The following is a 24,699-nucleotide window of genomic DNA, read 5'->3' on the forward strand; positions in this document are numbered from 1 at the left end:
ATGGGTGAATTAGGCCCTGAGATATGAAATGATGACCTGGATGTAGATTAGTATATGTACAAGATATATACATACATTAGTGGATTGTCATATGTGGTAGCCCAATCGTCCAATCTAGATGGTTCCTCTCATGTTAACAGGTAATAATGAGATTGAAAGGTCACAAACCTGATTCAGACTTTGTCAGATGGTATTGAATTAGCATTCTGGTATTTTTGTACATACTCACTTACTCTGTCTCTCTCAGAATACAGTGTGATGATTTTCTTACTTCCACAGCAGAGTAATTCTACCTCACACACTTTTGGAAGAAAAATTTATCATTTACATTAGAAATAGATACACTCTCATACATAGTGACAGATATGACTACAACAGTGCAAAAATGCGAAAATGCTGGACCTGTTATCACTAGGTTGACTCTCACAAAGTGACACCCAGCATAAAAGTTTGTAGGTACAAAAGAGTGAAAAAGAGAAGAAAACTGGGCCTGTTATTAACAGGTTGACTCCCATTGAGGAGTGACACCCAGCACAAAAGTTTGTAGGTACAAAAAAGCAAAAAAGCAAAGAAAACTGGGCCTGTTATCAACAGGTTGACCCCCATTGAGGAGTGACACCCAGCACAAAAGTTTGTAGGTACAAAAACGCAAAAAAGCAAAGAAAACTGGGCCTATTATCAACAGGTTGACTCCCATGGAGAAGTTACACCCAGCATAGAAATTTGTAGGTAAAAAGGAGTGAAAAAAAGCTAAAGAAACCTGGGCCTGTTATCAACAGGTTGACCCCCATTGAGGAGTGACACCCAGCATAGAAGTTTGTAGGTACAAAAAAGCAAAAAAGCAAAGAAAACTGGGCCTGTTATCAACAGGTTGACCCCCATTGAGGAGTGACACCCAGCATAGAAGTTTGTAGGTACAAAAAAGTAAAAAAGCAAAGAAAACTGGGCCTGTTATCAACAGGTTGACCCCCATTGAGGAGTGACACCCAGCATAGAAGTTTGTAGGTAAAAAGTGCAAAAATGAAAAACTCAGATAGTAAGTAAGTAGGTGGGGAGGAAGAAAGAAAGAGAAATTTTTTGGTTCATGTTGACCGCATTTTTTTGCTTATATAAGCATTCCCACGTGCAATATATTTGTTGATCATGAGGCAGGGTACTGATATGATCCGAGCTAGTAGGAGCAAAAATTTGACTGGTCACCTTTATTAGAAATGCAAACCACAATGTAAGGTGAAGCCAAAAATGCGAAAGTTATTAGAATACAAAGTAGTTATTGGCCACCTCTATGAGATGACCGCATTTTTGCTTATATAAGCAGTGCCATCTGCCTCGTCCCAAGATTGATTACCACCTTCACCTTCCTCACCTCTCATCCAAACATGTAGCGATTTCCTTGCTGTCTTACTTATCGTCGAAGACAAAAACTTCAGAGCTTGTCATATGGAAGTGGAAACAGGTGAACTCATACTGGTGAGTCAAGACGAACCAGTTTGAACACTGAAAACATGACAGGACGAGGATTTGAACCTAGTCCTTCACAATGAGTTCACCTGTTTCTCATTTCCACATGGCAAGCTATTAAGTGTTGTCCTGCCATGATTTCAGCTTTTTGTCTGAGTCACAAAAGTCATGTTGGTCAGTTCAGTTCAGTTGGCTGGCTGCATCTGTTCAAGTTTCATATTTTGTGTGTTCATGTGATTGGCCAGACTTGAAGCAGAAATTGTTTTGAATATGATATAACCTGCTTAATGCACTGGAAACATGAGTTTGTCCATGAAAAATAACCACCTCATTGTGCTGCCTCCGCATTTTTTCTGCTTATGTAAGCAGACCCACCTCGAGCAATGATTGATTTTTTCAACCTTCATATGACTTGCTTGGCTTCAAATAGACGTTTCACTTGGGGGTATTGAGCCCTCTGAACACGATGGTAATGCCCTTTTCATTCAAAAAAATCACATTTAAAAGTTATGAATGTCTGTAATGCTGTGTTGCTAACAGTACCAACTATTTTCGCTTTTTGACTTGGTGATTCTTGGGGCATTTGAGGTTGGTTGCCACCCCTCCATGAGGGTCAAACTGTTGTTAACAGTAACAACTATTTTCGCTTCTGGGGGTATTTTTGGTTGGTTGCCACCCCTTCATGAGGGTCAAACTGTTGCTAATAGTACCAACTATTTTCGCTTCTGAGGGCTTTTTGACTTGGTGATTCTGGAGGCATGTTTGGTTGGTTGCCACTCCTCCATGAGGGTCAAACTGTTGCTAACAGTACCAACTATTTTCGCTTCTGGGGGCTTTTTGACTTGGTGATTCTGGGGGCATTTGAGGTTGGTTGCCACCCCTTCATGGGGGTCAAACTATTGCCAACAGTACCAATATATCACTCGCATGGCTCGATCTCAGGCTCATTATGAAGGTAATTGATCCATATATATAGAGCAGCAACAGAAATACTTGATCTTGCAAAGTCTTGGTATAAGTGAGTCCAAGTCCACCGCTTTTGCTTATGTAAGCTGTGTCACCCCTGTCATGCTGCCTCACTCAATGATTGATTTTTTCAGCCTTCGTGTGACTTGTCTGGCTTCATGTTGAACTTGATCTAGAGGTTATTGACCAATCTGAATGAGATGGAAATGCGAATTTGATCTGAAAAAATCAGGTTTGAGAGTCATGCTACCCCCTCCCCCCACCTACTTCACCAAGAGGCATGACTTCATGTTAATAATGATGTGAAAAGGATGTTCCCAGTATTTAAGGATCATATTAATAGATTGGAGATGGCTTCATAGTGTTCTGAACCAATATGGAATGTGATGTGCAAGTTTGCCTGATACCCCCCTCAAAGATCGATTTTTCTAGGCTTCCCATGTCTTGCTAGGACTCCACAAGTATGTTTCCTGGGGGTTCTTGATGCCTCTAAACACGATGGTAAAGCTAGTTGTGTCAGGAAAAATCAAGCTGTTGAGATATGCAGGGTCCCCCTCCCCCCCCAAACTCATATATCTTGATATTATGTAAATACCGGTATATAGAAGGATGTTCCTACTGTTTTATGATCATATAAATCGATTGAAGATGGTTCAAGAGTGTTTTGAATCCATCCTGAGACAAATATGGAAGTTTTCCTGGTACCCCCCCCCAAACTTCGATTTTTACAGGCTTCCCATATCTTGCCAGGACTACAAAAGTATTTTTCCTGAGAGTTCTTGATGCCTCTGAACACAATGGTAAAGCTAGTTTTGTCAGGAAAAATCAGGTTGTTGAGATATGCAGGGTCCCCCTCCCCCCCCAAACTCATATATCTTGATATTATGTAAATACCGGTATATAAAGAGATGTTCCTACTGTTTTATTATCATATAAATCGATTGGAAATGGTCCCAGAGTGATTTGAGTCCATCCTAATTAACATATGGGAGTTTTCCTGATACCCCCCTCAAAGATCGATTTTTCTAGGCTTCCCATGACTTGCTTGTCCTCTAAAAGTATTTTTCCGGAGTGCTCTTGATGTCCCTGAACACGATGGTCGAGCCCGTTTTGTCAGGAAAAATCAGGTTGTTGAGATATAGAAGGTCCTCCTCCCCACTCCTACCCCATATATCTTACTATGGTCACTTTTAGCTCAAAACCGATACTGTAAATAATGATCCTAGTGCTTTTAAGACGTAGAAATCGATTGGTGATGGTCCCAGGGTCTCTGGAGGTCGAGAATATTGAGTTTGGTCACAGGTATAAAAAAGTCAGTATTTCAACTTTATCTCCACATCCCAACCGCCGTTTTCTGTCATTCCGGGCTCATATTGATCCTTGGGAATCCCTCTAACATATGTACCAGCCCAAGAAGAGAAAAAAGTTTTGAACTTTGTAACCTATTTCTGTTTTGACCATATAAATATCCATTGTCAACCTTGACCCAGCTAACGACAACATGCCTTATCCATATACAATTGATATAACTTCTTTGATCTCCCTCCAGGATGTCATGGACCAACATGGCCTTGGCCCCAACGGAGGAATCCTGATCTGTATGGAGTACCTATACATCAACTTCAATTGGCTCGATGCACGGCTGCAAGAGCTGGGATCTGATGGATATGTGCTATTTGACGTACCCGGTCAGGTCGAGCTTAGCATACATCACGAGGCGCTGAGATGCATAGTGCAACGATTGACGAAGATCGGGTTTATGGTACGTTCTATTATGTTGGTTTTGTTGTTAAACAACGCTAATTCATCTCTGTGAATGCGCACTATGCGACCGACACCGCGAAATATGAATATGTTTCCGTACTTCTCCTGTCCCTCCGGACTATGCTGCTCTTGGAACTGCCGCATGTCAATGTTTTGTCAAAGGTTGATTTGATAGCTCAATACGGAGACCTGGGTGCATATGGGTGACCATGCAACATACCAACATCACTTACCTTTCCGGTAGATTTCAATCTCAAATTTTACACGGATGTTCAGGATCTTTCCAATTTGGAGAACGCACTAAATATTTTCATCATCGTGGTACACTGTTCTCACCGAGGAACTGAAAGACTTGAGACTCAAGCGCCGAGCATCCATCCACTTAGTAGAACGTGATCTTATTACATAATCGATTAAAATTTGAGGTTGTTTGGCAAGACCTTTAGAAACAAACAGACCGGGGTGGAGAAATGCATGCCTTGAGACACGACATACTACTACTCCCCCCTAGTGGTATTGAATTCGCAACGACACTCAAACTAACGCCCTCAACTATCACTGGATCTTACAGCCAAGAAAAGCTGCCTCGCGTTCTTACCAATGTTGTTGTTTCAAGATCCAACCTTTTGCGCATTTTCGAAGTCTGGGAGCAACCTCCGCAAATATCAACTTATATGGAAAATGAGCGAGAGCAAAGGGCTCATATACGAAAAGGCACTGAAGCTATGAAAGGCGAAATGAGGGTGGAGAAGGGTGGGTTAATATGGGCTCCGTAAAGGTGAATACCTAGCCTGAAATTGGGGAGGGTAGCTTAGTTGCGTTACAGGCTACTGCAAAGAAAGATCCTTCAATGGTGTCACACTTTCACTTTGTGCGAGAGCATACTCTGCATGGCACTGTCACTGGCATGGAGACTCGGAGCGTGCGCATTATGTCAACTTATGACGACCAACTAGATCGTCTATCAGTGTCCTTCAAGGACGCCAAGGTATGATGGCATTTATTCTGCGTCTCATAGTGGTTCTTGATCGTAATTACAGATAGCTCTTGAGTAGTCGGACGCTGCACACGATCTTGTCACCGTTTCAATACATACGTATGAGCAAGCACCTCTGGCAGATAGTTGGTGTTTGTCTTCATCACTGTGCACATATCTGACCAGGTTTCACGTTTCATTGGATAGTCCCCTTTTCAGAATAGAATTGCGTGCAGACCCCTTGTCCCGATGTGCAGCACTATCTCTTCCAAAGGACGCATTGGCTACTCTTCCGTTCTTTTAGACCCAAGCAGAACTCGACGTAACGGAAGGAACAAAACCACACAATGTGTGCATTCTTCTGAATTCTCCCACTTCTGGCTCGATGCAAATTCGAATAACCAACAGGGACGTACCATACTCTGCAAGTTTCATGCTAGACCTCGTCAACGATGTCGGTGAGCACATTCGGAACATCATCGACTTTGTTTTCCTCCTGGATACAACAATCCAACGGTCGCGGTGCTTTGCCAATCTGAGCAGACGTGGGCTGGGTGCGTGGCATGCTTTGCTTAATTTTCACACAATGACGTGTTCTGTGTAGTCGTCTCAAGGAGTACCGTGACACTGCTTGCCTCTACATATTTACCTTGAATCTCATGAGCCGAAATTACCCCATTATCACGACTGTCGACGGTCTCCCTTACGACAGCGTCTCTCTCCTCCCCTGCGCAACTTCACTTGGAGGTGTCATCATCCTCACAAGTAATTCCATCATCAAGCAGCTTGCCGTGTGTCCCTTCTTGCTATTGGCTGGGCTACACGTGTCAGTGATATGCCAATGCTCCAGCAGACAAAGACCTTGGCCTGTATCTCAAAGGTAGTCGGCTCGTGTTTGTCGATGAAAAGACTTTCTTTGTTATTCAAAAGGATGGCATGATACACCCCATTGAGATTATCCTTGATGGGAGGACTGTATCTAAACTAGTGTTATTACCCGTTATTGCTCAGACAACCATACCAGCTGTCGCCAGACTACTAAATGACGACCTGCTTTTCGTAGGCAGCATGGATGGACCGTCAGTATTGATGAAGACCGCTAGAGAAGAGGTACCTCTCGAGCTTTCTGCGCAGCATACTGGCGTTCTCACCACTATGAATTTTTCTGATAGTATGAATTTAGACGATGACGATGGTTGGTTACATTGCCACGTGGTTTTGAAACTCTACTGATGCGTCACAGATTCATATGGCGATTCACAGACAGCCACACAGGTGGCAGTTGGAGCAGCATCAGGAGCCAGTGCCACGACAAAGACTCATTCCATCATTCACCTTTCATTGTGCGACTCATTACTTGCATATGGCCCAATCGCTGATATGACATTCTCTCTTGCTAAGAATGGAGTAAGTATATGACTTTAGATGGGTCAAACTCTGCTCAATATTTTTTTAGGAACATTTTGTTCCGGAACTTGTTGCTGCCACAGGAGTAGGTCATTTAGGCGGATTCACCCTTTTCCAGGCGAGTTGATATGATCTTACAGACTGCTACTTCAACTGACAATTCAGCACAGCGTGACCTTCCGACGCGCACTAAGCGGAAACTGCATGTACTTGGAGGGGCACGAGGAATCTGGTCTCTTCCCGTTCGCCAGTCCAAACGTGTCAGTGGTCTCTCTTATGAGAAGTCTATGGACTCATTTTCAGCTGAAATTGACGCGATAATTACTGGCACAGACGCTAATCCTACACCGGGTGTTTTGCGGGTAGGTAATTTTTTTTGGTACATTTTATTCGCTAAACCCTCGCAGATAGCAACCCGGACCGCAAAGACCGATGTCGCCATTCCGACTCGCATACCTGGGACAACGATAAGCGCAGCTCCATTCTTCCAGCGCACCACTCTATTGCATGTCATGACAAATGCTATCCGTGTGCTGGAGCTCAGTATGATATTCCTACAAACTTTTTGCATTGATGACTAATGAGGTGGAATCAAGACGGTAATGAAAGACAAGTTATCAAAGATATGGACGGCAGTCTACCTCGGGCAAGGATTAAATCATGCAATATTTGCGATCCCTTTGTACTTATCCTTCGAGAAGACGAGTTTATCAGTCTTTTTATTGGTGAAGCGGAGCGAGGAAAGATTCGACGCAAAGATATGTCTCCAATGGGTGACAAGGTATTTCTGATTTCGCTTACCTTGTTCCACACTATTTACTGCTTCAATGTAGACATCTCGCTATATTGCAGGCTGTTTTTTCACGGATACTATCGGTCTCTTTGATATAGAGGCGAGCGAGACTACCCCTGCAGTACATGCAGATAAGAATACGTCTACACTGCAGGCGGCCGCAACGGCTGGCAACAGATGTCGGTGGCTCATGGTCGTGCGACCACAAGGCGTCATAGAGGTTAGCCTCACATCGACCTTTTGGGATGAAGCTAGCTAATATCAATTTCTATAGATCTGGTCACTACCAAAGTTGACTATTGTATTCTCGACCACTGCTATCTCTCCGTTAGAGAATATATCGGTGATTCTTGCTCTCCTGCTGCATTGTCTTTACCACAAGACCCCCCCAGAAAGCCTCAGGATCTTGACATCGATCAAATTCTCGTTGCACCATTAGGCGAAATGGCTTTGGTTCCTCATCTGTTTGTAAGTAGTCTTGTGATTTATCTATTAAATTTTGCGACAGGTTTTCTCGCGTTCTAGAACTATAGCCATGTATGAAGCTTTGCCGGCACCTGCTCCCACCGAAAACAAAGCAGATCCTCCTTTACCTAACCCACAGACTGCATTTTTTTGGTCAAGTTTCACAAAGTCGTGTCGAAAACCTTTGAAATCCAGAGAGTTGAGGAAACGGAGGAAACAGTGCTTGCAGAGCATAAGAGAATCTCGCGAACATTTGTTCCATTTATGACTTCTCCAAACATGGAGTGTACCCTTGCCGGTGTTTTCTTCATGAGTGATAGGCCATGCAGGATCTCACACATACTCTAACGTTATATTCGAACATTCAGCTTAATTGATAGTGGCCACTTCCTCATTACAAGCTTGATTCGCTTCCTATGATGAAGACAGTTACATTATTTGGGAGCCTGACAGTTTGTGTCTCGGTCTCATGTCCTAGGTATCTTTATCTGACAAATACTGATTCCTATATACTACAAGTGATGACCATAGGTCGTTGGGTTTTATGCTGTACAGCCTGTATTAGCTCCAAAAGTGAAAACGATAACCTGAGAGCGTCAGAGCTGCACAGCAATTTGAGGTCACGTGCCACCTGCCATGCACTGCTGGCCACCGCCAGGTGCATCTTCACTATGACCAAACTGACGGACCTATGCTTCAACTTTGTTCTAGAATCCGATGCTCCATCACTGCAACGGTCATCTTAATTTTCTGCATTTCATTAATGGTTGAACTCTCTTGTGGCGCCCATGGGTGCCAACGGACATTGCAGGATCAGCGCGCTCTTACTTTGCACCGGAAAACTTGCGTAGAATATAAGAAAACAGTGGTCGCTGCCTCTCAGAAACGGAAAGATCGTGCACGCAACGCAATAGCCGTGAGGGCATTAAAAGACAAACTATCTGGCCCTCAAGTAAGTTCTACATTGCGCGGGACTTCAGATTTGATACTCACAAAGTAAATTTTAAGTGTTTCGTCGCCCCAGAAGGGGGTTCTGCAAGTGATACTGAGTCGCAGGAGCGGGCATCGCTTCCTGAATATCCAGCTGTTGAAGAGATCACTCCCTTGGGTTCTGCATCTGAGTCCCCTATGGATGTTGACCTAGATACTGGCAACCACAGATGCTACGGACGCACCAGCAGGAAGCCAGGATCTTGATATGGTCATTGGTAAGCTTGGTGATTTTGTTTATTTCTTGTACCGAACGATTTCATGTCAGATAACTCAATTCCGGGTGAATCGTACGCTCTTCCCAGTGCCATGGACGTGAACTTGGATTGTATTGGTGAAAAATTAATCATTACACTTTCATATATGCTAATGTCTGAAATAGCTCGCTCTAAACCTCAAAGGCGCATCAGACTACCGAAGCGATATCGAGTCGCCGAACCTGTGGAACATGTTGTCCACGATATCGAAACCTCTACTCAGGATGCGACAGAAGATGACCACTCGGCGACACATGATATACCACCAGCTCGCAGTGTTGTTCGAAGGGTGATTCTGCTGGTCACAGAGTCCCTTCGCAATGTCATTGGAGCATTTGGTCTAACTCGTGATTATCTACAACGCCCATCTTATGAACCCGATGTCTTCGTCCCCTCACGTTTACTGGCCAAAAAATGCCTGACATTACAGCCGCCTAATTCAGTTCCTCCACCTCCACATCCCTTTCCAAACATGACCGTGTATCGGCTGCTCAACTGGATGTCCAGTGGAAGTACAAGAAAGTCCGAGGCGGAAGTTTCACGTCTGGTCCATGACGTGTTGCTCGCAAAGGATTTCAACACCACCGACCTGCAAGACTTCAGTATGAGGAAATCCCTGAGACTCCTCGACATTCCAGATCAAAATTCGTGGGACAGCGATGTACCCTCTGCAGCTGTGACGTTCCCGGAAGGTTGGGTGGAGGCGGATGTCATGATAAAAGTCCCAGGTCGGAAGGGTGACACTTCCGGTGGCCATCCGTTTAAAGTCCCAGGGCTTCACTATCGGCTGTTGGTCAGCACCATTCGCGAAGCATTTTCAGATGCTCAAGCGAAGGCATTTCATCTATGGCCATTTCGCCGTCTTTGGACTAACCCGAACGATGGGCGAACATATCGTCTTTATGATGAACTTTATACATCAGATGCCTGGATACAAGCCCACGACGACCTACAAAAGCAGCCCAAGGAGCCTGATTGTACTCTTGAGCGAGTAATTACTGGCTTGATGTTTTCCTCCGACGCAACACAACTTACCAACTTCGGAAATGCAACAGCATGGCCGTTATACTTATTTTTTGGCAATTTGTCAAAGTACGCTCGCGCAAAACCCAGCTCTGGAGCTTGTCACTTAATCGCTTTCCTACCGTCTGTAAGTGTTGTTTACGTTCATTGTTCAAAGCAATTTCACATCAAGGTGTAGCTTCCAGGTCGAATTAAAGACACTTTTCGAAATCTCGGGGTCTCTACGAAAAGTGGGATAGCCGCTCTCTACACACATTGCCGGAGAGAGCTCTTTCAGGCCTGTTGGGATATTCTTTTGGATGAAGACTTTCTCCATGCATACCGCCATGGTATTGTAATGAGATGCCCTGATGGCATACTTCGCCGCGTGTTTCCCCGAATATTTACATATTCTGCCGACTATCCAGAAAAGTGAGTGAGCTCAAAGACATCTGTCGCATGCTACTGTAACGAGACTATCAGGATTCTCATTGCGACCATGAAAGACATGGGGTCTTGTCTTTGTCCACGATGCCTGGTGACAAAATCAAAAGCTGATCGTGTTGGATTTATGAAAGACATGCGCGGGTGAATTGAAGATCTAAGAATTTACTGCTTGCGGAAGGTACAGGCTGCTCGGGACATGGTATACAAGTCTGGATATGCCGTTGATGGCGTTGCGGTAGAGAAAGTTCTCTCCAGTGAGTCATGGATTCCGACTATCGTAAGTATTTCGCTCGTCCTATTTACTTTGGCTGAGATATGACATGCAGAACGTCTTCGTGCAAAAGCTTGGCAGCCTCGGACTCGACCCATTTCGCATGCTGGTCGTCGATTTTATGCACGAGTGTGAATTAGGGACCTGGAAGAGTCTCTTTAGTCACTTGATCCGCCTCCTATATGCGCTCCCGAAAGGTGCCGAAGTTGTAATTACACTCAATCAAAGGTAAGACTTTGTCGTTTAAAACTTGTGGAAAGGCTCACCACACCACCAGGTTCAGGCATGTACCCACTTTTGGCCAAGGCATCATCCGAAAATTCTCTGATGATACGGCGAGCATGAAGAGATTGGCTGCAAGGGACTTCGAAGATATCTTACAGGTCGTTGTTGTTTCTTTCCAGAGATCGTTGCTGATGTTGTTGCAGTGTGCTATGCCCGTTTTTGAGGGACTCCTGCCGACCCCGCACGACACAATAGTGCAGACGCTGCTATTCAGGTTTGCTGAATGGCACGCCTATGCAAAATTGCGGCTACATAGTGAATTAACTCTGGTTTCTATGTCACAAGCATTTACTTCGCTCACTAAGCAGCTACGAAAGTTCCGTCGTCAGATCTGCGATAACTATGATACTACTGAACTTCCAAAGGAAAAGGCTGCACGGCATCGACGCGAAGCACTTAAGGAACACCGAACTACTGACGCACCGCCATCCTCTCCAAAGAAGAAAATTTTCAACATGAAAACCTACAAGTTCCACGCTCTTGGAGATTACGTCCAGTCTATCAAGTTCTTTGGGACGACCGATTCTTTCACAACGCAGATAGTGGGTGCTGGTTAGTTATCAGTTTGAGCATCTAAATTCGATACGGATTGCAGGGTGAACTTGCTCATCGGGCCATCAAAGCACTGTACCCGTTCACCAACAAACAGAATACCGCCAAACAGCTTTCAAAACACGAACGACGACGATGACGACTTCGGAAGATGCAAGAGGCAGAGAAAGCCTCGTCTCTTGGCCCAGTCTGCGTTGAAAATATTCCACCTCCGGATCCCCGCCTTCATCACCAACTATCCCACCATCGCAATTCTCCTGTACACATACACAAACTACTGCAGGACAACAAAAACGATCCAGCATTTGAGGTGTGTTCTCATGAGTCTCCGTGCATTAGCTACTCAGCCACTTTCACAAGAAATTCATTCCAAAACTCAAGGACCATATATTACGTTGCTTGCACGCGCAAGATGGCCTCATTGAATTCTCAGGCGATGACCGAAATGAGGTTGTCATATGTGACAACGTTCTGTTCTCTGTCAATACACTACGCGTCAACTACACTTCATACGATCTACAATCCCAGCAAGATTTGATTAACCCTCGAAATCACGCTGATATCATGGTATTGTCAGGTGATTCTGAATCCCGCTCCAATCATCCGTATTGGTATGCTCGAGTACTGCGCATATTCCATGTTAACGTACTTGATTTACGATCGAGCGGAGCAAGCCCACAGAAAACTCAGATGGAGATATTGTTTGTCAGATGGTTCGATCCAGTGCGGCGGTACCGGTCAGGGATCAAGGCAGCTCGTCTTCCAAAAGTGGCTTTTGTACCCGAGACAGACGACTCTGCTTTCGGTTTCATCGATCCTGCATTAGTGGTTCGCGGGGTACACTTGATCCCGGCTTTTGCAGATGGATGCGTACGCCAGTCTGCACAACGGCAAAAATCAACTCAATGCACATGGATGGAGGACGACACATGGACTGCATACTATATCAACATGTGAGTCGTCGTCTCAATTTTTTAATTCATTCTCATTCAACATGCAGTTTTGTGGATCGTGATATGTTCATTCGGTTTACTGGTGCTGGTGTCGGACATGGTCCTTGGCAAGTGGATAGCCCAAGTGATGACGAATCTCGTGAGGAAGATGAACTAGCGGACGATAACGAGAGTGAGGAGGAGGAGAACGAGGAGAACGAGGAGAGCGAGGAGAACGAGAATGAGCAGGACGAGAACGAGGAGAGCGAGGAGAGCGAGGAGGAGAGTGAGGACATGAGCGAGGAGAGCGAAGAGGAGAGCGAGGACAATTGTATGGAAGATACAAGTCTCAGTGACTATGATATCGACGACGATGGTAATTTCTGATCTATACACTGTGCATCCACTTAGTCAGACTCGATCGCGTAGTCTGCAACTGCGCAACGAACTTTCGGGATAACCCTGCACTCCAGGATCAATCCAAGCTCATTCTGCGCACTTCGCTCGCACTCTCCGCAAACTATCTGTTACAACAACGTTACATGAGTCCCCTTGCCACCCTGCCCTCTGCCACCTGCACGGCTACAGACGATACCCGGGCCTCTCCTGCCCTTGGGATAGAACACAGGATAGAACACCGGACCGATATAGAAGAGAACTCCGGAAGATGCCGGATTAGATAAGCGGTCTGGACCGCTATGACGACATAGGTCTAGAAGACCTATTCCTGTTATCAAGATAGAAGGCAAGCCTCGTGTTGCCTCGTGTACTGATGGAAGCCTGCCTCATGCATGGTATCTCTGACTCGATAGATAAGCAGATTAGAACCCAGCTTCAAGCTGAGCTTAGATACGATAGAGTAGCCTTATATAAAGGTCGACGATTAAAGTAGATGTTCCTAACTTTAATCTTACTTGGTTTTCCCTTGAAACCTCTTGTCTCGCATAAAGCTACCTTGCTTGACATCCGGCTCGCACCTTCGGAAGCTTGTCTTACGACCACGAACCTTCCGTCTGTAACTGCTATCATCGCCCCACAAGGCGTACGCAACTTCTGCTCTTCTGTGGAAGCCGACAAACCTCAGCACCTGAACGCCGTCTTCTCGGCCTTGCTGTTGTAGATCCCATCCAAGTACGCACACGACCTAGTGTCGTAACAAAAGATTAAAGTCTTCACGCACGTCACCATCTGTGACGTCCTGAACGCACCTGCCTCCCACCGGAGCCTGTAGAACCAGAAGATCCCAGATCTCAGATTGCACCGGCCTGACCAGTCGAGGAACCTAAAGAACCGCTGTCACAGTAGAAGACTTCCTGCAGGGAACACTACGAAGAAGAATAGAACCATTTCCAGTATGGCAACATTCACCAGAAACACCTTTGCCGCTAGACACCTGTCCGGAAAGGAGACTCGCATATATCTGCGAGAGAAGAAATGTTTTGTGTGCCACGACATCGGCCACAAAGCCGCGGGCTGTCCTCAATGGACCCGAACCCCACGGAGAAAGATGATCGAAGAAGAACCCCGCTTGCGCACCATCAAGGTGGCCGGGACGAAGAAAGAACTACGGGTGAAAGCCACCCTGATCTCCAGAAAGAGAACCGCCCCGGTCTCGACTACCATGATTGTAGATTCGGGGGCGTGCGAGTCCTTCGTTCATAAGGACATGGTCACGCAACTAAGAGTCTCGACGCACCAGCTTGAGCAGCCCCTAATGCTCTCGAACGCTGACGTAACTGACTTCGGAAAGAAGCCGATAGAGGAGTATTGCATCCTCACATTCCAGATCGACGAACGGGTGATAACCGAAAGGTTTTACCTTGCCGAACTTGCTCCTCAAGACAAGTTCTTGCTCGGATTGCCTTGGCTTCGCAGCCAGAACCCCGCCATCAACTGGATGACTGGCACGGTGACTCTCAAGAGCACCGTAGACTCCCGAAAGAAGGAAAGAGAGATCGATGCTGATCGGAAGAAGAACGGCAAAACGCCACTCTTCCAGAAAGAAAAGAAGGAGACGAAGAAAAGGGAACAATCAGTTTCCCCGACAACTCCCAGAAACCCCCGAACGGCTAGTGCTTCCATCGACCTAGCCCCGACAACAAAGATCGCACCGGTCCCTGAGGAACCGCAGTATTCAAATTCCTCCACGATTGCACCACGGCCCGCTGAAACCGTGACGAAGAAAGATTCGCTGCCAAGAATAGACCTTGCAGCCAGACGATTTGAACAGAAGAGACCGGCCACTGATCCGGAGACAACTCAGAGAAAGACTTCTAGACCGGCTTCGATATTCGACCACGTTTATCCCGAAAAGCCGCCAATGAAGAAGATTGTACCTGCTCTTCAGCAGACGAAGATTGTACCGGCTGTTGAGCCGACGAAGAACGACCCCGTACCTGCCCGATATGAATTCTCGGCAGAGCCCGCGTCAGTCCTTGGGAAGGGACGCGCGATGATGACAGAAGAACCGCCTGTTTCCAAGGCGCTCAGACTGGAACCCGAACCAGCCCAAATACGGATGGAAGATAGATTTGTATTTTCCGGAGAACCAATATCCGTTCTCGGAAAAGGAAGAGCGGTTCAAACCGCAGACCCACCTGAAGCCAAGAAACTCAGGTTTTATGAAAGTCCGGCTGATGATACCGACACAGCCGATGAATTCCACGCACCGAATTCCCTCAACCTCACCACGACATCCGGGGAGATCCCCACAGAATATCCCGATGAAGCGATGACAATTGACCGCATCATCTCCGATGGACCCAGCTTTGTCCACTTCACGGACCTTGAGGATAACAGAGAAGAAGACGATGATGAACCTCCGCAGTTCGTGCGGATGGTAGACTTAGAAGGAAACGATCTCGACTACGACGGCCCTGACTCGGGCTTCGACTTCTAGAAGATGGATATAGTCGGTGACTATAGGCTTAGGAAGGGGGTAAAATCCCTGATTTGCTTTTATTTTTCCACACTCCCGACTCTGACCACTTCTGATTTACGACTTCGACACCTCCGACCTCCGGCATGAGGTTAAACTGCACGATAGTCCGGAATGACTCTAAAACTACGAACCTCCGGCATGAGGTTAAACTGCACGATAGTCCGGAATGACTCTAAACTACGAATGTCCGCAATCGACGTAAAACTATTGGACAAAGGACGAACTCCGGAAAACTCCTGCAAGCTTCGGAACCCCTTATCCACTGAACGTCCGACACGACGCTAAACTGCACGATTATCCGCAATGATATAAAACTATGCACGTCCGTAACTGACGTAAAACTATGAACTGAAGACTGCCTTGTCTCAGTAGATCGTCCGGGATGACGTAAAACTATTGGACAAAGGACGAACTCCGGAAAACTCCTGCAAGCTTCGGAACCCCTTATCCACTGATCTCTTCGATAACACCCGCGTATAAAGACCTCGATCTTGAAAACAAAAGGTTAAGAAGACCCCCGCGTATCCCACGCATAGAACCTTCGATATCTGATGTGAACATCTAACAAAAGATAGAAGAAGAAGATCCTCCGGAACGAGGTTAAACTATCACGAGACGAACTCCACGGAAACTCCTGCAAGCCCATGGAACCCTCTAGAACGACGATCGAATACGAACCTTAGATCAAACAAAAGGTTACAGAAGATCGAACGCACCTATCACGGCACTTCCCTCTGATAGCGGAAAACGAGGCATCAATAAGCCCTCACGATTGAACCTTGATAGGAGATAAGAGATAAAGAAACAAAAGATAAGCATGAATCAAACGGAGCTTGAAACGATCTGGAAGAGGATATAAACCCTGACTTCCCCGAACATCCTTTCCACGAACCTCCATCATGTCGACCTCTATTGAAAACTCTCCCGTCACTGTATTGGGAGCACAACCGAAACTCCCTTCGCACCATCCGTCTCCACGTCCACGAAACCGGCGCTGCCGTCCTTGACGATGGAAGATGTCGTAGATAGTCAAAGCCGGTGACTTTGACGATAGTAGTGGGGTAATGTTACAACAACGTTACATGAGTCCCCTTGCCACCCTGCCCTCTGCCACCTGCACGGCTACAGACGATACCCGGGCCTCTCCTGCCCTTGGGATAGAACACAGGATAGAACACCGGACCGATATAGAAGAGAACTCCGGAAGATGCCGGATTAGATAAGCGGTCTGGACCGCTATGACGACATAGGTCTAGAAGACCTATTCCTGTTATCAAGATAGAAGGCAAGCCTCGTGTTGCCTCGTGTACTGATGGAAGCCTGCCTCATGCATGGTATCTCTGACTCGATAGATAAGCAGATTAGAACCCAGCTTCAAGCTGAGCTTAGATACGATAGAGTAGCCTTATATAAAGGTCGACGATTAAAGTAGATGTTCCTAACTTTAATCTTACTTGGTTTTCCCTTGAAACCTCTTGTCTCGCATAAAGCTACCTTGCTTGACATCCGGCTCGCACCTTCGGAAGCTTGTCTTACGACCACGAACCTTCCGTCTGTAACTGCTATCATCGCCCCACAAGGCGTACGCAACTTCTGCTCTTCTGTGGAAGCCGACAAACCTCAGCACCTGAACGCCGTCTTCTCGGCCTTGCTGTTGTAGATCCCATCCAAGTACGCACACGACCTAGTGTCGTAACACTATCACTCTTTCAATTTGCCGACAAATAAGACAGATGTTGGTTTCGAAGGAAACACCATCGTTATCCAACGTACGGAGGAAACGGACACAGTCTTCTTTTGCAAGCCACCTAGCAGCCGTACTGATTTTACAAACATTTGTCAGAAATATTTGCTCGATTAATGCTGCATTCTGATTGGTACCTTTCGCAAAAGCATGGTCCACCTGCGACATGGTGATCTCCCCTTGATAGTGAAATGAGAGTGTGCGGTCTCAATGTTCATATTCTAGAATGTCGATAAAATTTTACTCGTGTGATGTCAAGCTATCCAAATACATGTCTCAATAGATGAAAATATGTAATCCTCACCAAATATTTTTCAGCCGTTGCTGAGACTAGCCAATGCTCTGGTCATATTACTTAATGTTTATGTTGTCAGCTAGTGCGTGGTTCAATTGTGACAAAATGACTTGCCCCTTGTAAGTCATAGATATAGAATGAGAGAAGTGCAGTCTAAGAGTTTGCGTTCTACAATGTAAAACATAATTTGCCGGAAGCGCCCTCAGCTTTACAATGCGGTGTCGAGCTATGTACACCCACGCCTTGATAGACGATGTTATGTAATCGACATCAGGTCATAGCGAGCTACCTTCTATTCAGTGATGTCTATCGAATTCTGCAACCATGTCATCAACACGCTCAGTGAGACACACCAGTCTTCGTATCACACGGCCTTCAAGAGTGTGATTTTTGCTGCCAATGATGCTTAGCATATAGCAAGGTCAAAAATGTTGACATACGTGGTCTTTTCACTGGCAGTTGGCATGCGAAGCTCAGCGTTCTGCTCCTCCAGGAGAGCAATACGCCTTTTTAATGATAATATCTGGGTCTCATCAGCGCAAGATGGAGGTGAGTCTAACATAGTGGAAAAGTGTCGCAGCATTACCATGGGCCACGTACATATAGTACCCAGAAAACAGCAGCCGATTGCTTTGTTCGGATCCGTACAGACCGCATCAGACAAGGTTCAGAGTTTCCCGTTGACCCTGGCCTTCGTAATGTTCCTTCTCCTCTGGGAATCTAAAGTTTTTGAAAAAAAAAAGAAATGGAGGTGGACACACAGATTTACAATAGTACGTCTCCGGAGCTTCACTGTCACTAGTCATGTGGAATGATTTGGGAACTATCCCAATACAGTTTCGGTCATCTTGAACCGATCTGCTGATTTAACAGTAGTAATAAGTATAGAAGTACCGGCTTGGACACTGAATTTCTCAAGCACAATATACCCAATGTCCGAGTCATCAATACTCGCCGACTTGGAACTTGAGATCCACCCAGATATTTCCTATCCATCGATCAATGAAATTTTGGCTGATCTTGAGAAGATGGAGCCACGAAGAGGGTGGATTAGAATTTTTCACGGTCCTATGACTTCAATGGGCATCAGAACATTAGACGACATGGAAATAATTACACCGGAATGTCTTACCGTTTTCTACCGGCTCTGTCCAGTTATGGTGATGGACTTATATGTCCACATCGCCAATTGCTTTGACAAGCTTGAAGCTGGTAATCTGAAGGCTTGCAATACGAGGTGAGAGCACATCTTTGATGCTGTAAAGTTGAAATATAATACTCACAGCAAATCAACTGCATACAGAGACACACGCCTGCAGACTGCATCTGAGTGAGCGAGGTGGAGGAGAGTGCAAGTCTGAGTGGGCGTACAGCTGTCAAATTATGCAGGTGGTACAACGTGACCACTAATGCCTTCAATTCACCATAGTGTATACGAGAGTTTGTGGGGCGGAGATGAGGTTGGTCGAGGTCAGCATAGTGTATTGAAAGATTTGATAGCGCTGCAGAAAGTAATTAATGTAAAATGCTGTAGATCGAAGTGAAAGGAATCATACCGGCCCTTCTCCTTGTCGAGTTTATTGTCCATGTTCTTTGACAACTTCTTGTATTCCTATGGACTTTGACACAATGTCTGTGTCACCACTAGGTTCTGCAAGTGTCAAAGGAGCCTGCATTATCCCTGCTCGAGATGAATCATGAGGCTACCTTGGCACATACCTCTGAAAGGGTAAAAAAAAAGGTTGAAGACTAGATAAATGAAGATACTTACCTTCCAAGTTTTAGTGAGCAACTCGGTGTCGTCACTCATCTAGTAGATTCTTCTAGTTGACATGGTTGTGTGCAGCGACGCGCCTGTGACACCATTGACATGGTCGTGACGCGTCTGTGACACCATGTCTAGTGCACATTGTGTTCGGCCGACAATACAATATTGGTCAGAATGACGTATGTAAAAAGGATTCAAAAAATGATAGTCACGGAGCTCAGCACTGGTTACACCACCCTGAATAGTATAAATCTGATGGCAGCATTAATCAAAAGGAGACAAAGTTCATTGAAGGCTTGAAGAAAGTTTTGGAAGGCAAAATCACGGCACAAGCCATACTGCATGGAGTATTCAAGTTGTCCACAAGGTCTGCAGTAGAATGTAAGGTCCGGAAAATATGATTCAAATACATGTGCTTTCCGAGAAGAAAGCCACAAACATGTCATTCGATTCCCGCCCTTCAGACTTTAATGATGCCGCTGAGGCTCTCTTGATGAATTTTCAGGCTGGCAGCACTACTCCATCGAGTCACGGCGAGAACTGCAACAGGGGAGGAGGAACTGGGCAAGGTCTCCCTACCTATTCTTGTGGATGTTATAATTACAATAAACTGCCGCGCTATCAAGTTCAGGCTGAAGCTACAGACCTACTAAACAAGGCAGCCGAGTCTAACGTTGCGGACAAGCTTCAAAATGACTTGGACTCCGCATCCAAACTCAAACTCGTATGTAATTAGATCAAACACATACGGTAGTCATCCTCATCATACTCATGTGTAGGATATTCAAGTTTGGAAATCTCAGTGTGCAAGTCCACTACTGCTCACTCCGACTCGGCAGAAGAGAAAGCGCTCTGAGTCTAACTTCATTCAAGTTGAAGAACACACTCAGGCTGTCACGGTAAGTAGTACTACTCAGGATTGAATCAACCTGACCAATGACAACTGCAAACAGCCTCGGCGCTACTTTGACCATGACCTTTTCAATGGACAGCGGGGGACATCAGTACCGGCAGCCCTTGAAGCACCACGGAAACGGCGGAAGTTAGCACGTGCATTTGAGTTTGAAGCTCCGAGTCCGAGTCTGTCAGTAGCCGAGGCACTGCTGAAAGTTGCGGGAGGGATTGAAGCAGCAATCGATAGGCAAACACAACTTCTTTCGTCGATACTGAATGCTATGGAACGTCAGGGAGGTAGTACTAGTAATTAGTGTATGTAGAATATCATCAAAGTGTTCCATTGTACTCACATACAAGCGTTCTGTTCACCTGCGGAAGTGAATTATACTTGGGAGTAGTAAGCTTAGATGTGCGCAAGCACACAAAAAATGACTCAAAAATGAAGTCACAGTGCTGAAATGCAAAAGAGACACCGGCACTAATAGATATATAAATACTTGTCGGTGATGTACATACATAAATAAGTAAAACGACACACCTATAGCTAGCCCTATAGGTTCTGAAAGTTGACTTCATAGTACAAAGAACCTTTGGCTCCGGATACGTCTGCACTGCACACGCTTGCTAGTGAAGGGCTGAGAGTGTGTGCAGGAATGTGGCCACGCGAATTTTGAGGCCTGGCCGGTGGATGAGTGTGACAGAAACACCCTTGAAGAAGTTCTTCAACTGCCTGAACTGCGGCAAATCTGGGTGGAGGTCCAGTGCACGAACATCGTTCTGCTTGAGAACAGCAAGAGCGGCGGTCTGAAAGCTACCCTGCTTGAACCTGAGATTTAGATGAGGGTTAATGTATAGCGATCATTGGAACAGGCTTGCTTACATAACCACTGTCGACACATCAATGTTCTTTGAAATGGTAGGGTGAACACTCCTACTGTATGTTGGTCAAATGTGCGTCGCCACAGAGATCCTGAGCTTACTGGAAGTAACCGCGCCACAGTTCTAAACCTCCACCCAGGGTCTGTATCCCGGCGTCTAAATTAACAAAGCACGAGGCAGCCGCTAATTATGAAAGTGAGCATATATGCGTACGGGACCTGATCGTAAACATACCTTTCACAGCAGCGGGGTTCTGCGTGAGTGTAGTGAGCATCATAGTAGCTTCGTACTTTACTGCATGTGACGATGAATTCAATAATTCAAACATGCATCTGATATATCGGGGCTGCAACGACAAAAATGAGGATAAACAAATGGCCTAAATGAAAAGGACTTACTCGATGCGTCGTGTCGTTCTTAGAGCACAAGAAACAACGCACGCGTGAATCCGTCGATGATAGATGGTGGAAGCTCGGTGCTGAGTGACATGGATGGTGGAGCACGAAAGATGGGGGAACACTGAGCAGAGAGCCAGAAAGTGATGGCCGTAGCACTGTTAGCGTCGTCATCTTCGAACTTGATGCGTTGCGATTTGTATGTTCGAGTTTCGGAGGAAGTGCTGGCACTTGGCGTGCACATATATCCACCCTATCAAGATATTCGAAAGATCAGCGTGGGGTAAACGGGTCGAAAGACGAGAACACGCACATACTGAGAGCCAGACGTAGCCAGAGCACCATCAGCGTGGGGTAATCAGGTCAAAGGACGAGAGCACGCACTTTCTGAAAGCGGGATGTGGCCAGAGCGCCATCAGCGTAAGGTAAGCAGGTCAAAGGAGGAGAACACACACAAACTGCGAGCAGGACGCGGCCAGAGCACCATCAGCGAGTATGCAACGTAGTAAAAGACGAGAACACGCACATACTGAGAGCAGGACGTAGCCAGAGCACCATCAACATCAGGTAAGCAGGCCAAAAGACGAAAACACTGCGCACTTTCTGAGAGTAGGATGCAGTTAGATCCTCTTTGTAAAACATATCTCAAACAGAGTAGCATGTATGTTTGCAATGTCCGAGAATGCAAGTGTATCAATCTTCGCTGCAGGATTCTCTGAAAGGCAGAAGGCCCATAGAATAAGAGCCGCGTTGATGAAGAGTGCCCGACTAGGAACATATCAGTCCCCCATCCAGAGTCGAGTCTACATGCGCAACATACCAAATATCCATTAGTAGGTTGCACGTCGCGGCCTTCTCATTGAGGTAGTCCATGTACGTTTGACTAAACATCAATCTGTGAGTGACCTGAAAATTAGATTAGAGTCAACCACTCACCAGCGGCCAAAACTAAAAGTGAAAAACTTGAGATCACCGCGCACACGACCTGCATCGTCGATCCAACGCTGAGGATTAAACTTGTGTGGTTCCGTGTACGCCCCACGACATTATCGAGTTCCTCTTGTACGCGAGCCTGCGCATCTGTGTGAGTGGCAGCAGCCATCATTATGATTGTGATTGCGAACGCAGTCACAGTTGTCAATTTAAGACGCAATGCAATGTAAGAGCTCACCATTTCAGAACTGGCCCCAAACATCGTTCCTGCAATGTATCCCAAATCCTTGTCTTTGAAGTGGGCAACAACTTAGATCAGCATAGCTCGAGCTCGAACGAAGATCGACGGACTCACGAACTGCAAACGGTGGGCAACAACTTGTATCAGCATGGCTGTTGCTTGAACGAGGATTGACACACTCACGACCTGCGAACGGTGGCCAATGTCTTGGATCAGCACAGCTCTTGTTCGAACGAGGAACGGTGGCCAACAATTTGGATCAGAATGGTTCGAGCTCGAAAATCTTGACATACTCACTTCCTGCGAACAATAAGCAACGACTTTGATCAGCATGGCTCATAACATTCCCAAGTAGTACTTACCTATATTGATCATTAGCAAGAGTTCAAAGTGTTTGGAATTCATATAGCGACATACATGTTGTGACGGTGCAGTACTGTGTCACAGCGTGTCACGAATGCGGCTGGCGCGACAGGACTTGTGTTAAAAATCAAGTCTGTTTATGAATAATAACAATACCACTTACACTCTATGGCCTCAGTGGGAGACAAAAAATCGGCAGAGGTCCTGTAAAAACTGAGATTGCGATGATGAAAAAGAGAGAAGACAACATGATTGTAGTAGTAAGAAGATAAGATGAATGTAGTTGTAGGACTCATAACTCGGATATGTCGACTCGTTGTGTCAGCCGCTGGGCTTACATAATCTGGTTGGAGTTTCGAATGTTAATTTCATTTATGACCGAGCGCATACCCTTCCTCTTAACGTCCATCGCCGCCCGGTGACTGACTGGTCCCCCGATCGTCTATTTCCTGACGTTCTCCACGATTTAACTGTGCTACTCATTCCATTCACATTACCTCTCCACCCTCTCTTTTTGGTTGGCCGGCTGATAGGTAAGCTTTAGTCCATCTTTACTTTAATTGTTTGTTGCGGCCCATCCCCTACTGTCCTCGCCGGCCTTTTGTAGGTGAGCGAGGTTTGGTACACCATGCGAGGTTGGACAAGCCTTTTGTAGGTTATTCGACTGTTACACGTGTGGTGGGGCCTCTTTTTGAAACTTTTTTGTTGTCATTTGCCTCAACACTTTCCTTCTGACTGTGATACGAGTTTCTAGATGGTAGCCTCTAGTGTCACCGACGAAGATTATGGGCCTGTCAATGGGGCTGATGCCGATGCTGATATTTGGACCGACGAAGATCTACTCATATTCTTAGGGGATGAGCCCTCCTCTCCGGAGTCTAGCCAGGACCCAATGGTTAAGATACATGATGGGTGTCCACCACCCCGTAAAAAACGGTGCATTCATTTTAATTCTTGCTGTAATGTCACTGATTTCCTTTCAGTCGCACCCGGAAAGCTGAGGCTAATCAATTTCGAACGAAGCTTCGGTCAATGATGGGAAGGTTGGTGCAAAAGGCCCAAGTGTCCCAAGGTAAATGGTTTCTGTTTTTTTCTCACTGAGATTGACGGCCAAAAATTAGTTGAATTTTCCAGCTTCAAGTTCCATGATGCTGTGAAAGAGCGGGCCTATCGGCACCTCACACCACCTCATTGGAACCAATCAATGGAGAACTTGCGTGAGTGGCTTGATCCCAACCAACCCCGGTTGGCAGTCAGCGCTGATGGAGTGCCTCTTGTGTTACACATTCCCAATGCTATTAATGAACGAGGACGGGTATGGTTACTGATTGATTAATTTTGAGATACTCATTGTGCGGTGCAGGAGGCCTTATACCAGTCTGTGATGCAGTTTGGGATGGCTGTCCCCCTTAAAATGGGAAAAGGGGCGGACAAAAAAGGGCGAGATCAAGAGGAATCATATCATGTAGTGGAGGGCCAGCTGGCTGGTAATGTTAAGTTGGTTTCAGCTTGGCATGCCGTGGGCCAACAGGTAATACGCTATAATCATTCGGATATTCATCTAATCCCTTGTTTTATCTAGAACAAGGAACCTGTTATTTCCGCCGATGTTATTTCCAGTGCCCGACGATTTTCTCTCTCCACCCAGCTGGTATCCGATCTCGAACTCTTGAAC

The 24,699-nt window shown here is 45.9% G+C and overlaps 2 protein-coding genes across 2 annotated transcripts; both read right to left on the minus strand.

Annotated features, from left to right (window-relative positions):
- Positions 1-19,454: 19,454 nt before the first annotated feature.
- Positions 19,455-21,979, minus strand: HD556DRAFT_1396350 (uncharacterized protein). Its single transcript, XM_041303699.1, has 8 exons — positions 21,801-21,979; positions 21,491-21,740; positions 21,327-21,438; positions 21,194-21,275; positions 21,094-21,144; positions 20,935-21,039; positions 19,769-19,778; positions 19,455-19,653 (listed from the first exon to the last, which is right to left on the minus strand). Exons 1-8 carry the CDS (start codon positions 21,830-21,832, stop codon positions 19,585-19,587), a joined length of 711 nt encoding a protein of 236 aa, XP_041156632.1. The 5' UTR covers positions 21,833-21,979; the 3' UTR covers positions 19,455-19,584.
- A 128-nt stretch (positions 21,980-22,107) lies between these two features.
- On the minus strand, positions 22,108-22,811 carry HD556DRAFT_1446808 (uncharacterized protein; the record flags this gene model as incomplete). The annotated part of the gene is made up of 5 exons (XM_041307157.1): positions 22,108-22,255; positions 22,308-22,370; positions 22,424-22,435; positions 22,468-22,706; positions 22,776-22,811. The coding sequence occupies 5 exons, from the start codon at positions 22,809-22,811 to the stop codon at positions 22,108-22,110; spliced, it is 498 nt and encodes a 165-aa protein (XP_041156633.1).
- Positions 22,812-24,699: the final 1,888 nt, after the last annotated feature.

The sequence above is a fragment of the Suillus plorans genome (genome assembly GCF_016647745.1).
Source record: "Suillus plorans strain S12 chromosome Unknown HD556scaffold_57, whole genome shotgun sequence".
Classification (NCBI taxonomy): Eukaryota; Fungi; Basidiomycota; class Agaricomycetes; order Boletales; family Suillaceae; genus Suillus; species Suillus plorans.